This window comes from Salmo trutta, chromosome 3 (assembly GCF_901001165.1).
Source record: "Salmo trutta chromosome 3, fSalTru1.1, whole genome shotgun sequence".
Taxonomy (NCBI): Eukaryota; Metazoa; Chordata; class Actinopteri; order Salmoniformes; family Salmonidae; genus Salmo; species Salmo trutta.
The window spans coordinates 58,873,024-58,889,668 of NC_042959.1; the positions used below are offsets into that span (position 1 = coordinate 58,873,024).

At 44.7% G+C, this 16,645-nt stretch overlaps 1 protein-coding gene across 2 annotated transcripts; it reads right to left on the reverse strand.

The window, feature by feature from the left end:
- Positions 1-125: 125 nt before the first annotated feature.
- LOC115181128 (E3 ubiquitin-protein ligase RNF144B) lies at positions 126-15,205 on the reverse strand. 2 transcript variants are annotated; one of them, XM_029743174.1, is made up of 8 exons: positions 14,986-15,205; positions 11,689-12,002; positions 10,610-10,714; positions 8,356-8,416; positions 3,823-4,036; positions 1,648-1,792; positions 1,424-1,513; positions 126-1,143 (listed from the first exon to the last, which is right to left on the reverse strand). In XM_029743174.1, the coding sequence occupies exons 2-8, from the start codon at positions 11,908-11,910 to the stop codon at positions 961-963; spliced, it is 1,020 nt and encodes a 339-aa protein (XP_029599034.1). In that variant the 5' UTR covers positions 11,911-12,002; positions 14,986-15,205; the 3' UTR covers positions 126-960. The 2 variants fall into 2 exon arrangements, with proteins under 2 accessions (XP_029599034.1, XP_029599032.1); XM_029743172.1 differs by having other exon boundaries at positions 14,835-15,203.
- Between the last annotated feature and the right edge of the window lie 1,440 nt (positions 15,206-16,645).

The window sequence follows — 16,645 nt, forward strand, 5'->3', positions numbered from 1 at the left end:
TATGAAGACAAACAGGACTATGACTGGGTGAATCTCGAAAAGTCATGTTATAAATCAGGGTAAACAAGATTATATAACAATGTGCAAACAAACATTTAAATAAGCCATAATATTATGCAGCCAGGGCATGTTCAATATCTGATGTTTATTTCAATTACAATGGATCTTTTACAAAATATCTGATGCAAAAACATCAACGAAAAAAGTAGAAACAAGACAGGACACCATATACACTATTCCATAAATACATATTTACATACATTATAGTAGTAGTAGTATATAGAATCCAACAGAAATTTGGTCTGGAATTCCAGGTGGAATCTGTCAGCAGCAGAAAATATTTCTATGTGCACCTTTGAAGCCCTATATCATTGGTTACTTCCAAAATGGCACCCTATTCCCATTACAGTGCACAACTTTTGACCAGGGACTGGTCAAAAGTAGTATACTATGTAGGGAATAGGGTGCCATTTGGCATGTACCCATTTTTCTCCCAGTACCCAATACAGTGCACAATGCAGTTTCCACAGCACATCATGAAAGTGTTTTGCATTGGTTAAGGATGTTTTCCTATGTTACTTACAGTCGTTATTTTCATAAACAACACACACTTTTGCATAATATAATGGAAGGCAAAACAAATACCACCAAATACCAGGCACTGTAGGATGGAGGCACTTGTGCACCTACTGTAACAAGACTGGTTTGGCATCGTGAGGTTTGGCACATGAGGGTGGTAGACAGTGGTCCTGTACTGTATGTGTGTGTGAGATGGTGGGAATCAGGGTACTAGTCAGTTTTCATTTCTGTCAATTCAATACATTATTTAAAATTCAATGAGTTGAAAATTACTCCATTCTTTTCAATGAAGATGTTTCCATTCATGAATTAAAATGAGTTCCTGAAGTGACTGAATGGATCCATTCCCAGACCGTGGTGAGAAGAAGGAGCAGTCTCTCTTTATGACTTGGTGGGACTGAGTTCTGGCTGTATGTCTGTCTGTGTGAGCTCTTTCTTCTTCCTCCTCTTCTTTTTGCCTCGGCAGGGCTTGCACAGGCAGCACAGAATGCAGGGTGAAGCCAGCAGGAGGAGAGGAGAGGCCACCAGCACGATGACACTGACGCCAACCAGGATGCCCACCACCTGCCAAGAGGACAGGGTACACACACACACACACACACACACACACACACACACACACACACACACACACACACACACACACACACACACACACACACACACACACACACACACACACACACACACACACAGGGTGTTTAGCAGGAAGCCAATAAATGTGAATGTCACATACAAAATGTCAGGCCAATGACTATTGATTCAGGCATACAAGAAAACTTGATATAGCAAAACACAGATTTCCTGGTTTACTGGGGGTTTAAAATGAGAAGAGTCACCTCACCTGTGTTCTGTTCCACATGACGGAGGCTCGGGAGTGGCCCAGCATGTTCCTGCATGGCCCCTTATCATAGTGCCTCAGAAATATATCACCCTAAACATATAAGAACAGATATCATAGTACCTCAGAAATATTTCACCTTAACATAGAGGAATACAGTATCACCATTAACATACAACATGTAGGTTCAGACTTATTGAAGCATTTATAACTGTATGTGGACTTACATCCAGGTTCTGCAGACAGTACCAGCAGAAGGTGTGTTTGCAGCTCTTACACAGCATCTGGGCACAGCCTTGGTTCCTCTCGATGTACACACCGCACATGGGGCACTGCTTGATGGGCAAATCAGAGTCACTGCATGACCGGCCCCTGGGGAGAGGTGGATGAGGGGTGGAGAGGTGGGGGAGAAGTAAGGGGAGAGGTGGATGAGGGGTGGAGAGGGTGGGAGATGGGGGGAGAAGTAAGGGGAGAGGTGGATGAGGGGTGGAGAGGTGGGGGAGAAGTAAGGGGAGAGGTGGATGAGGGGTGGAGAGGGTGGGAGATGGGGGGAGAAGTAAGGGGAGAGGTGGATGAGGGGTGGAGAGGTGGGGGAGAAGTAAGGGGAGAGGTGGATGAGGGGTGGAGAGGTGGGGGAGATGGGGGAGATGTAAGGGGAGAGGTGGATGAGGGGTGGAGAGGTGGGGGAGATGTAAGGGGAGAGGTGGATGAGGGGTGGAGAGGTGGGGGAGATGTAAGGGGAGAGGTGGATGAGGGGTGGAGAGGTGGGGGAGATGGGGGAGATGTAAGGGGAGAGGTGGATGAGGGGTGGAGAGGTGGGGGAGAAGTAAGGGGAGAGGTGGATGAGGGGTGGAGAGGTGGGGGAGATGTAAGGGGAGAGGTGGATGAGGGGTGGAGAGGTGGGGGAGAAGTAAGGGGAGAGGTGGATGAGGGGTGGAGAGGTGGGGGAGATGGGGGAGATGTAAGGGGAGAGGTGGATGAGGGGTGGAGAGGTGGGGGAGAAGTAAGGGGAGAGGTGGATGAGGGGTGGAGAGGTGGGGGAGATGTAAGGGGAGAGGTGGATGAGGGGTGGAGAGGTGGGGGAGAAGTAAGGGGAGAGGTGGATGAGGGGTGGAGAGGTGGGGGAGATGTAAGGGGAGAGGTGGATGAGGGGTGGAGAGGTGGGGGAGATGGGGGAGAAGTAAGGGGAGAGGTGGATGAGGGGTGGAGAGGGTGGGAGATGGGGGGAGAAGTAAGGGGAGAGGTGGATGAGGGGTGGAGAGGTGGGGGAGATGGGGGAGATGTAAGGGGAGAGGTGGATGAGGGGTGGAGAGGTGGGGGAGAAGTAAGGGGAGAGGTGGATGAGGGGTGGAGAGGTGGGGGAGATGGGGGAGAAGTAAGGGGAGAGGTGGATGAGGGGTGGAGAGGTGGGGGAGATGGGGGAGAAGTAAGGGGAGAGGTGGATGAGGGGTGGGGGAGATGGGGGGAGAGGTAAGGGGAGAGGTGGAGAGGTGGATGAGGGGTGGGGAGGTGGGGGAGATGGGGGAGAGGTAAGGTGAGAGGTGGATTAGGGGTGGAGAGGTGGGGGAGATGGGGGGAGAGGTAAGGGGAGAGGTGGAGAGGTGGTGGGGGAGGTGAGGGAGATGGGGGGAGAAGTAAGGGGAGAGGTGGAGAGGTGGTGGGGGAGGTGAGGGAGGTGGGGGGAGAAGTAAGGGGAGAGGTGGAGAGGTGGTGGGGGAGGTGAGGGAGATGGGGGGGAGAGGTAAGGGGAGAGGTGGAGAGGTGGTGGGGGAGGTGAGGGAGAGTGGGTTCAGACAGGAAACCAGTTGACTGAATACCATGGTAAGGAGGGATAGAATTAACTAAATGGACCAATAGTGTTAATCCCCCACAACAACATCAAACTGGCATTCTGTCTCTTAAAATCTAAGATTTTAGAACACTTTCTGGTCTTGTCTGATGTTGTTATACTTTAGTACATTAAATCCATCGATTCAAGGACATTTCCTCCAGTACATGAGGCACTTCGTGTTGTCAAAGCAACGGAAATGGATTCACTGACTGACTCCCCTACTCCCCCTTTGGCAGGGACACAATGGCATTCCATTAAGCTTTCCTCCACACCTTCCAATACCACCCACCCACACACACAAGGGTGGAAGGGGTGGAATACTGTATAGAGAGAGGGACACTGACAGAATGTCTGAGGAACACACTGAGCACACACTCTGTGGCACACCAGAAATGGCACTGGGTGTAGCTAGCTTGTCCAAAAGGCCAAGACACTCTTACCAAATTGTTCATTTTACTTATTTCCAAAATGACTAGCAACAGTACTGCCAACTACTGCTTCAATCAGCATTCATCAGTTATTTAGTGACAATATTTTTTCCACCAAGGCGCCTTGACTGTGACTGACTGACCTGCTCTCTGAGGCAGGCGATGATGATGTCATAGGCTGGTGCTCGGGGCAGGCGTGCCCGTCCTGCCAGGGCCCTCTACAGCCAGAGCAGAAGACGGTGTGGCAGGCTAGGCAGGGCACGGACGTAGGCTGGCCCTCTGAGCTGGGCCCGATGCTGCAGACAGCCTGACACTCCAGCACCGGGCACCATGCTCTACTAGGGTCCAGCTGCACCCCTGAAACATAACAAACCAATGATGTACATAAACACATATGTATGTACATTCACAGGTAACTGCCAAAATAAAGGAAACACTAGTAAATGAGGGATATAAAGTATATTGAAAGCAGGTGCTTCCACACAGGTGTGGTTCCTGAATTAATTAAGCACTTAACATTACATCGTGCCCAGTTGCCCATTATATTGGCTACCATGGATCAAAGAGATCTCAGTGACTTTGAACGAGGGGTCTCAAATGAGCATTGGGGGTTTGTGTGTACAGTGCCTTGCGAAAGTATTCGGCCCCCTTGAACTTTTCGACCTTTTGCCACATTTCAGGCTTCAAACATAAAGATATAAAACTGTAATGTTTTGTGAAGAATCAACAACAAGTGGGACACAATTATGAAGTGGAACGAAATGTATTGGATATTTCAAACTTTTTTAACAAATAAAAAACTGAAAAATTGTCCGTACAAAATTATTCAGCCCCTTTACTTTCAGTGCAGCAAACTCTCTCCAGAAGTTCAGTGAGGATCTCTGAATGATCCAATGTTGACCTAAATGACTAATGATGATAAATAGAATCCACCTGTGTGTAATCAAGTCTCCGTATAAATGCACCTGCTCTGTGATAGTCTCAGAGGTCCGTTTAAAGCGCAGAGAGCATCATGAAGAACAACGAACACACCAGGCAGGTCCGAGATACTGTTGTGGAGAAGTTTAAAGCCGGATTTGGATACAAAAAGATTTCCCAAGCTTTAAACATCCCAAGGAGCACTGTGCAAGCGATAATATTGAAATGGAAGGAGTATCAGACCACTGCAAATCTACGAAGACCCGGCCGTCCCTCTAAACTTTCAGCTCATACAAGGAGAAGACTGATCAGAGATGCAGCCAAGAGGCCCATGATCACTCTGGATGAACTGCAGAGATCTACAGCTGAGGTGGGAGACTCTGTCCATAGGACAACAATCAGTCGTATACTGCACAAATCTGGCCTTTATGGAAGAGTGGCAAGAAGAAAGCCATTTCTTAAAGATATCCATAAAAAGTGTCGTTTAAAGTTTGCCACTAGCCACCTGGGAGACACACCAAACATGTGGAAGAAGGTGCTCTGGTCAGATGAAACCAAAATCGAACTTTTCGGCAACAATGCAAAACGTTATGTTTGGCGTAAAAGCAACACAGCTCATCACCCTGAACACACCATCCCCACTGTCAAACATGGTGGTGGCAGCATCATGGTTTGGGCCTGCTTTTCTTCAGCAGGGGCAGGGAAGATGGTTAAAATTGATGGGAAGATGGATGGAGCCAAATACAGGACCATTCTGGAAGAAAACCTGATGGAGTCTGCAAAAGACCTGAGACTGGGACGGAGATTTGTCTTCCAACAAGACAATGATCCAAAACATAAAGCAAAATCTACAATGGAATGGTTCACAAATAAACATATCCAGGTGTTAGAATGGCCAAGTCAAAGTCCAGACCTGAATCCAATCGAGAATCTGTGGAAAGAACTGAAAACTGCTGTTCACAAACGCTCTCCATCCAACCTCACTGAGCTCGAGCTGTTTTGCAAGGAGGAATGGGCAAAAATTTCAGTCTCTCGATGTGCAAAACTGATAGAGACGTACCCCAAGCGACTTACAGCTGTAATCGCAGCAAAAGGTGGCGCTACAAAGTATTAACTTAAGGAGGCTGAATAATTTTGCACGCCCAATTTTTCAGTTTTTTATTTGTTAAAAAAGTTTGAAATATCCAATAAATTTCGTTCCACTTCATGATTGTGTCCCACTTGTTGTTGATTCTTCACAAAAATTACAGTTTTATATCTTTATGTTTGAAGCCTGAAATGTGGCAAAAGGTCGAAAAGTTCAAGGGGGCCGAATACTTTCGCAAGGCACTGTATGTGTCTGTGTGTGTGTGTCTGTGTGTGTGTGTGTCTCAGTCACCAGATCTCAACCCAATTGAGCACTTATGGTAGATTCTGGAGCGGCGCTTTTCCACTACCATCAACAAAACACAAAATTATGGAATTTCTCGTGGAAGAATGGTGTCGCATCCCTCCAATAGTTCCAGATACTTGTAGAATCTATGCCATGTTCTGGCAGCTCGTGGTGGCCCAACGTCCTATTTAGATGATTTTGACAGTTACCTGTATGTATGTCTATAGAATGATACCCAAAGCAAGGTATTAGATATAGAGAGTAGAGGATCCTAGATACGGGTGCCTTCAGAAAGTATTCACACCTCTTGACTTTTTCTACATTTTGTTGTGTTACTGCCTGCATTTAAAATGGATTAAATTGAGATTTTGTGCCACTGACCTCCACACCCCAAAGTATAATTATATTTTTTTGAAGTTTGTACAAATTAAAATTAAAAATTAAAAGCTGAAATGTCTTGCGTCAATAAGTATTCAACCCATTTGTTTTGGCAAGCCTAAATGAGTTCAGGAGTAAAAATTTGCTTAACAAGTCATATAATAAGTTGCATGGACTCACTCTGTGTGCAATAAACTGTTTAACATGATTTTTGAATGACTACCTTATTTCTGTACCCTACACATCTGTAAGAACCCTCAGTCGAGCAGTGAATGGGTAAAACAAAAAAAATTACAAAAAAATCTGCCATTGAATATTACACTTGGTGTATTAATACACCCAGATCTACAAAGATACAGGCACCTTCCTAACTCAGTTGCTGGAGAGGAAGGAAACCGCTAAGGTATTTCACCATGAGGCCTATGGTGACTTTAAAACAGTTACAGTTTAATGGCTGTGATAGGAGAAAACTGAAGATGGATCAACAACATTGTAGCCTATACAGAATACATATATTCCAATACATGCATCCTGTTCGCAATTAGGCTCTAAATGTGGCAAAGAAATTAACTTTATGTCCTAAATACAAAGCGTTATGTTTGGGGCAAATCCAACACAACACATCACTGAATACCACTCTTCATATTTTCAAGCATGGTGGTGGCTGCATCATGTTATGGGTATGCTTGTCATCGGCAAGGACTAGGGAGTTTTTTAGGATAAAATTAAACGGAACAGAGCTAAGCACATGAACATTTTAGAGGAAAACCTGGTTCAGTCTGCTTTCCAACAGACACTGGGAGACAAATTAATCTTTCAGCAGGACAATAACCAAAAACAGGCCAAATATACAAATATACACAACATTGGATGTTCCTGAATGGCCTATTTACAGTTTTGACTTAAATCGGCATGACAATCTATGGCAAGACTTGAAAATGGCTGTCTAGCAATGATCAACAACCAACTTGACAGAGCTTGAAGAATTATTAAAAGAATAACGTGCAAATATTGTACAATCCAGCTGTGCAAAGCTCTTAGAGACTTACCCAGAAAGTCTCACAGGTGTAATCTCTGCCAAAGGTTACTCTAACATGTATTGACTCAGGGGGTTAAATACTTATGTAATCAGGATATATTAGTGTCTTTTATTACCTTTTTTTTTTTACAAATGTTACAATACTTCCACTTTGACATTACAGAGTATTTTGTGTAGATTGTTGACAAAAAAAATGACAATTAAATCCATTTTAATCCCAACTCAAGGGGTGTGAATACTTTCTGAAGGCACTGTAGGCCTGCTTATCCTAGATGTGCCAGGGCAGGGATTTCAGTGGGGTTTATAACTGCTTTCGTAACAAAGGCACATGTTGTCCTTATCAGGGGAGCACCATAACAACATATTTTGTGCACTTTGTTCGATTTTTCCTAGATCCAATTTAAGGTATTTGATTTATGACTGAAAGGTGACTAATATTGGTTTCAGTGTGTTGTTGCCTCAAGGCAAACCAACCAACCTCAGATTACAATTTATAAATGTCAAACCAGCTGGGACTTTTTATACATTGTTTTCTTCTCTTCACGCTCTCAGAAATTACTTTTGTCTCTAAACTAAAGCCAACAACAACAAACCATATTTCTTCACCAAAACAAACTGCAGACAGACAGAACAATAACAACTTCATAATTTCCAGTAATTATTCAACTGCTATTTATAAATCGCCTTATACTAATCTGGTAGCTTGACGAACCGTCTAGTAGCTACTAAAGTTACAAGAACCCTTCAGCTGGACTGGGACAGGGTGGGAGGGAGTCAAGATAAGGACTAGAGGGAGTCTCTCTCGGTACAATAACCCCACAATATGCCAGGCATGTCGATACTAGAGGCAGGCTCAGGTCAGCTCAGCTCACTGCCACCAGATGGCCCAGACCTGAAATAGCCTGGTTACCATGACAGCCGTCCCCAGTCACCTCACCAGCATGCTAATGCTAATGAACGGTACCGTACCTCGTTCAAACTCCAGCCGCTGGTACAGCTCAACCTGATCCGCAGGGGCAAAACAGGCTATCTGCAAAACAACACAAAAAAACCCAGAATGGATCACGTCTGTGATTATGTTTTAAAATCAAAGGAGGACCAGCCTGGTCCCAGATCAGTTTATGCTGTATTGCCAACTTCTATGGTCATTGTCACAAACAGATCTGAGACCAGGCTTTAATGTAATGCATTCCACAGAAATGAAATGTATTGCAATCTATAGAAATGCAGAATTTAACCAGGGATAATCATTTCAAGAGAAGAGCTGTTGATTACCAAACTCCCTGACCTGATCGCAACACCATTTACACCTGACAATGACATTTGCAAGTTCAAGGTGTGGTGGCATGACGTAAGAAGTAGAAAAGTTTGGCAAATTAATCTTACCCAACGGTACCCAACCCTACTAGTGGTAACAGGCAAATACATACAGTGAGGGAAAAAAGTATTTGATCCCCTGCTGATTTTGTACGTTTTCCCACTGACAAAGAAATAATCAGTCTATAATTTTAATGGTAGGTTTATTTGAACAGTGAGAGACAGAATAACAACAAAAAAATCCAGAAAAACGCATGCCAAAAATGTTATAAATTGATTTGCATTTTAATGAGGGAAATAAGTATTTGACCCCCTCTCAATCAGAAAGATTTCTGGCTCCCAGGTGTCTTTTATACAGGTAACAAGCTGAGATTAGGAGCACACTCTTAAAGGGAGTGCTCCTAATCTCAGTTTGTTACCTGTATAAAAGACACCTGTCCACAGAAGCAATCAATCAATCAAATTCCAAACTCTCCACCATGGCCAAGACCAAAGAGCTCTCCAAGGATGTCAGTGACAAGATTGTAGACCTACACAAGGCTGGAATGGGCTACAAGACCATCGCCAAGCAGCTTGGTGAGAAGGTGACAACAGTTGGTGCGATTATTCGCAAATGGAAGAAACACAAAAGAACTGTCAATCTCCCTCGGCCTGGGGCTCCATGCAAGATCTCACCTCGTGGAGTTGCAATGATCATGAGAACGGTGAGGAATCAGCCCAGAACTACACGGGAGGATCTTGTCAATGATCTCAAGGCAGCTGGGACCATAGTCACCAAGAAAACAATTGGTAACACACTACGCCGTGAAGGACTGAAATCCTGCAGCGCCTGCAAGGTCCCCCTGCTCAAGAAAGCACATATACATGCCCGTCTGAAGTTTGCCAATCAACATCTGAATGATTCAGAGGACAACTGGGTGAAAGTGTTGTGGTCAGATGGAGCTCTTTGGCATCAACGTAACTCGCCGTGTTTGGAGGAATGCTGCCTATGACCCCAAGAACACCATCCCCACCGTCAAACATGGAGGTGGAAACATTATGCTTTGGGAGTGTTTTTCTGCTAAGGGGACAGGACAACTTCACCGCATCAAAGGGACGATGGACGGGGCCATGTACCGTCAAATCTTGGGTGAGAACCTCCTAACCTCAGCCAGGGCATTGAAAATGGGTCGTGGGTGGGTATTCCAGCATGACAATGACCCAAAACACACGGCCAAGGCAACAAAGGAGTAGCTCAAGAAGAAGCACATTAAGGTCCTGGAGTGGCCTAGCCAGTCTCCAGACCTTAATCCCATAGAAAATCTGTGGAGGGAGCTGAAGGTTCGAGTTGCCAAACGTCAGCCTCGAAACCTTAATGACTTGGAGAAGATCTGCAAAGAGGTTTGGGACAAAATCCCTCCTGAGATGTGTGCAAACCTGGTGGCCAACTACAAGAAACGTCTGACCTCTGTGATTGCCAACAAGGGTTTTGCCACCAAGTACTAAGTCATGTTTTGCAGAGGGGTCAAATACTTATTTCCCGTATTAAAATGCAAATCAATTTATAACATTTTTGACATGCGTCGTTCTGGATTTTTTTGTTGTTATTCTGTCTCTCACTGTTCAAATAAACCTACCATTAAAATGATAGACTGATAATTTCTTTGTCAGTGGGCAAACGTACAAAATCAGCAGGGGATCAAATACTTTTTTCCCTCACTGTATGAGTGTCATAGCAAAGTAGCAGTGTAATAGTCAAATGGTCTAAACATTGATGTGTACCAGTGGTTCTTTGAATGTGTCCAAAATGGCACCCTATTCCCTATATAATTCCCTATGTGCCCTGGTCAAAAGTAGTGCACTATAAAGGGAATAGGGTGTCATTTGAGTCGCAAGCACAGTAGAACATCCAGTATAAGCCTAGTACCTCTGAGTGGAGTAGGACTCCTGTCCTCTGACAAGCCATGTCTGGACATGTGACCGGGCTGCCCCCACCCTCCCGGATGGCCAGCTGAACATACTGCTGCAGACACTGAGGGGACAGACAACCAATGGCATAAACACAAATGTGAATAATATGTATGTCTATGGACAGAACCAGAGAGCAGGGCCATGTTCAGCAACCCACAACGTTGTGAAATGTTCAGAAACATGCCTCTCTGTAGCCAGGAATCACGTCAGCTCTGATCATTACATTTTTATCTACAACGTTCCACAACGTTCACCAACTAAAAGTGGCCCTGGATTGATGTTGATGTTGACAGTATCTGAGATATACAGCAACTAGCACTTGAACTAGACTTGTCTCTTAGAAACGAGTTGATGCTAAAGACAAAGCAGCCAGAAAATGCAGTCCTGCGAGTCTGTTCATGCAAAAACCTGCTGTTTAGTTTGTCAGAAGAGTCACACCAAGCCTCACCCAGCTACTGTAGCAACAGCAGAATGAAGAAGGCATGGATTTATTGTCAATCAGTGCATAGTCCTGGTAAGTGGTAACCAGTATTGTGTTGACAGTATCTCTCTATGGCTGTGTTCCAAATGGCATCGTATTCCCTATATAGTGCACTACTTTCCAGGCCCCATAGGGATGCACACTATGTTTGACCTTGGCCTAGCAGCTCAGACTTCTGCTCTGAGCGACGCCAGCAGCCAGGCAGAGATTAGCACCTGCCAGCCAACCAACCCCATTCCAGGATACCTCACTATCCGTGTCAAGGCACATCACCTCCACCTCAGTGCGGATGGATACAGGCTGACTGAACACCAATCAATAGAAGGTCAGCTAGAGTACTGCCTGCCAGAGACAAAAGTGAAAGAGAAACTAAATGCTTTCAGGAAAGCGTTGATTAAATATATATTTTTGATTCGGCAGATAGATTTGTTCTGTTGTTTGAAAGCTGAGTCTTGTTGAATGAAAATAGAGGGAGAATAGTAAATACAGGCATTTCCCTGCTCAGTATCAGATATGAGAAGAGAAGTTATGGCAGGTTTGTGTTGTCTACCTACCGGGGTGCAGAAGACACAGTCACAGGTGTGCAGCGTGCTGGTTGCTGCTGAGGGGTGCTCACTAAGGCACAGCTTGCAGTAGACCACCACATCAGGCTGGGTGGAGGAGGAGGCCACTACAGCCCCGGCCTGGCCCAGAGGCTGGGATGGACTGCTGTTGGCTATGGGGCCCTGACCCTGACCCTGGCTCTGACCCTGGTCTGGACTGCTGTTGTTGGCCATGGGGGGAGCAGAGCGGTCAGTCAGTCAGCGCTGCCTGGAAGCTTATCTTAGCCCTTCTGCTGGAGGAAGTGTGGAGGGCTGTGCTCCATGATCTGGAGGATGGTGGAGAACAGAAGACAGGCAGTCAGCCGATAACCTCACCAGTCCCCACATCATCTAGTGGTGTTTAAAACAGCTGATAGCCTCACCAGTCCCCACATCATCTAGTGGTGTTTAAAACAGCCGATAGCCTCGCCAGTCCCCACATCATCTAGTGGTGTTTAAAACAGCCGATAACCTCACCAGTCCCCACATCATCTAGTTGTGTTTAAAACAGCTGATAGCCTCACCAGTCCCCACATCATCTAGTGGTGTTTAAAACAGCCGATAACCTCACCAGTCCCCACATCATCTAGTGGTGTTTAAAACAGCTGATAACCTCACCAGTCCCCACATCATCTAGTGGTGTTTAAAACAGCTGATAACCTCACCAGTCCCCACATCATCTAGTGGTGTTTAAAACAGCTGATAACCTCGCCAGTCCGCACATCATCTAGTGGTGTTTAAAACAGCTGATAGCCTCGCCAGTCCCCACATCATCTAGTTGTGTTTAAAACAGCTGATAACCTCACCAGTCCCCACATCATCTAGTTGTGTTTAAAACAGCTGATAACCTCGCCAGTCCCCACATCATCTAGTTGTGTTTAAAACAGCTGATAGCCCCGCCAGTCCCCACATCATCTAGTTGTGTTTAAAACAGCTGATAGCCTCATTAGTCCCCACATCATCTAGTGGTGTTTAAAACAGCTGATAGCCTCGCCAGTCTCCACATCATCTAGTGGTGTTTAAAACAGCTGAGAGGATTAGAGACTAATTCCAGATTGCTTCCCAAATAGTTCACTACTTTTAACCAGAGCCCTATTTTGGATGTGGCCCCAGACATATAATTATCCCTTCCTGTTAATGAACAGAGGAGCCATTACTCCCCCTGCTTCCAGCAGTATTAGTGTGTGTAGCCGTTGGTAACATGGCTGTTTTACATTGGTATCTACGGCGCATCACAAAATCATAGGTAATATCTTTGCGTCTTTGCAATAGACAAACAAGAGAAGAGGTGTTATCCCTTTTACCAATAAAATGTATCTTTCAGGTTTCGCCAGAAGGAAAATATTAATTTCAGAATTCAATGAAGAGCAGGAAACTCGTGGTGCTGCTGCCGATTGACCCATTTCACATGTTCTGGGCTAATCCAAGCTAGAGAAGAGGACTAACTGTAGCTCAGATCATCTGGTGTTGGGCCCTGTGAAAGAGTACAAACCCAGAGCCAATATCTCTGCCCTCAAATCCAATGAGGAAAAATAAAGAATTAAGTAGTAAAATAGATTTAGCACGACAGAATGAGTGGCTAAAAAGCTGTTGATTATGCATGTGTCTATCTACAGTTTCTCATTCTCCACACAAAATGCAGTCACTGTTTAAATTGGCAGGCACATTTATAACAGCCAAATCAATAGAGCCAACATCACTGTCCTAAATTTACTGTGCTCCTCTATCTAACATTGATTTATGGCACACGTGCAAAACACTGAAAGTTGCACTTGAATGTGCACATTTTATTTCTGCACTGTCATTCTTTCTCTCTGTCCCATAGGAGTGAAACCCTTGTGTACTGGGGTGGAGACTGGAGAGCAGGGTGGAGACTGGAGAGCAGGGTGAAGACATCTGACAATACAACTTACTGTCTGACTGTCTGTCTGTTCGTCAGAGTCAGTCTGGCAGTTTGTAAGTCTGTCCTGCACAACCATAACAGGAAGGTAGTAGTAACAAACAGACCTGTTATTACCAGTAATAACAACCATTGCGACACAATGGTGCTTTATCAGTTTCCTCTATCTCTCTCTTTGCTTTGACTAATAACAGATTTCACATTACAGTGAGTTCAGTTTCTAACCATACTGTAGGCATTCTCCATGGATCAAAGTCTAGGTTGAATCCCAGCCAGGGATCAAAGCCTCATTGTCCAGTACACAAGCAGAAACAGAAAAACAGCTCAGCTCAGTGAATAGTTGCCATACATACAGAGTGACTGGCTGTGTTCTGTTGGAAGGAGGCAGCTGGGCCTGGGCCTATGCTGCCGGATTTACAATCCTGTGTGTGTGTGTGTGTGTGTGTGTGTGTGTGTGTGTGTGTGTGTGTGTGTGTGTGTGTGTGTGTGTGTGTGTGTGTGTGTGTGTGTGTGTGTGTGTGCGCGAGAGCAAACGAGAGAGAGTGCGAGAGAGCGAGAGAAAGAAAGACATTCATCTTGCTGCAGTTAATGCGGGTCTAAATGTCAAATTGTTTCTACTCCAATTTCTATGAAAATGCTGTTTTAATGAATCAAAGAAACAAACAAAACCATAATTTGTTTATTACTGTGTTATTACCAAATACTGTATTTATGTTGTAGTACATGTTAAACTACAGTAAATGGGAATGACAACCTCTTTATTTGAGGGTATTCCCCTAAACCCCCTAATTATCCCCCTAATAATGGGCAGGTAGCCTAGTGGTTAGAGAGTTGGACTAGTAACCGAAAGGTTGCAAGTTCGAATCCCCGAGCTGACAAGGTACAAATTTCTAGGCCGTCATTGAAAATAAGAGTCTTAACTGACTTGCCTAGTTAAATTAAAATATTCTTCATCCAGAATTCATAGAGGAATAATCTGAAAACGCATTGTTCGGATGTAGTAGACAGCAGAAAGATACAAGATGAGCCTGACTACAAGATGTTTTCACCTTCCAAGGTTGTAGCTATACTGACATAGGTCCACATTGAAATTCTGCAACATACGCACATTAAACCATTCCTTACACAGAAAAGTACATTTAAATGCCACACAGATGTCACAATAAATACGGAAACACTAGGAAAAAAAGACAGAGAGAGGGGTGAGTGAGAGACCTACCTCTTCGGTCAGGTAGCCTACGAGCTGCTTCTGTCCAGATTAACAGCCGCAGTGCTTTTACTTGGACACATGCACATCTGTTGATACACAGTCACATACAAAACACCTCTGCTCGGTCGCCACGATATTCACACAAGCACCACCTATTTACCTCTTTCTTCCAACTGCACTAGACACACCTCCCTGCTTGGCCTACAGTCGCCAAAGCAATCAGTGTTGGCATGCACAGTCAGTCCCGTGTTTCCAGATGGGCGGGTGTGTGTAGTATTGTTCCGCCAACGATGTTCTTGCTGCTTTGCTTTGCAGCCCTGCCTGCTGCTTACTTGACCAGGAAGCGGTAGGCTATTGGTGGAATGTCCTCTAGCCTGCCCCTGGCGGCTTGCATAGAAAAAAAGCAAAAGCAAAAACCTACAAGGATCATCTCTCACCTCAGGAGTTCGTCCTTTTTGACTACATAATGAATCTTATTGTTACAAATCCACAGAAGCTTCTCTTGTGATATCTCCTGGTTGGGTAGAATATCGCAGTAAATTTGTTTTTACTTTCGATATTCGGGTTTGCTCGTCAATAGCTCTCAGACGGAAGGTGCTAGGATGATGAGAGTGATATATATATATTGAATTGAATGACCGTAGAGAGCAAGGTACACACTATGTTTTTAGCGATAGTCAAACTCTTCCCTTTACAGAGCCGAGAATGATACAATATACTCTTTCATGGGCCTCTGATGGTTTAGGGACCATCGTAAAAGTGCAATACCGGTGATAAAAAATATATGTTTTTGCATTCCAATTCAGGGGGGTTAGCCCTATATGACGATTACACACACTGCATAGGGCCTCCAGTCACTAAAGGGCCAAGCATTTTTATTAGTTACCTCTAACTACTAAGGGTACTATATTTGACCCATTTACAAGGATACTTTTCAAAGGCCTCCTTTCTAGGTGAAATGTAAATGTAAAACCAGATAATGTGAAGTAACTGACCCCACTCATCCATGCTACATTCATTAGAATTCCAGTTCAGTACTTCCCTGATTTTTATAGGCATATTTCTTCAATACCTTCCTATCCATACCAGCAACAGATCTACAGACAAGGGTAGTGGGTTCCTTCACCTCTCTTATCAAAGCTACATCATTTATACATTTTTTAATTACTCCCCTTCGATTCTCTAGAAATATTTTTCTTATTACAGCTTTAGATGTTAATTCATGTAACGTCCGTCGTTAGAGTGAGACCAAGGCGCAGCGTGGGTTGGGTTCATCATATTTTAATATAAACGGTGAACCAGCAAAAACAATAAACAAGAAGCAACACAACGAACGATCAGTTTCGCAGGCTACTAACAGCAATGCAAAATCAACTTCCCACAAAAAATAGGTGGAAAAAGGGCTACCTAAGTATGGCTCCCAATCAGCGACAACGATGTACAGCTGTCCCTGATTGAGAGCCATACCAGGACAAAACAAAGAAATACAACACATAGATAGGGCACATAGAATGAACATAGAAATAGAAAATATAGAACATACATCAAAACAAACACCCCCTGCCATGCCCAAACACCCCCTGCCACGCCCTGACACGCCCTGACCAAACTACAATAACAAATAACCCCTTTTACTGGTCAGGACGTGACAATTCAATAGCTTCCTATCTACATCAGACACAAACATGCGGAGCAGACAACATCAGACACAAACATCCGGTTATCTGGGCTCCCCTTAGGGTTTGGCTGGGACCACTGCACCTCCCGGACCTGTTTCCCTATATCCCAGCTGAGTGCCGTCGCTAGGCACAAGGTGGGAA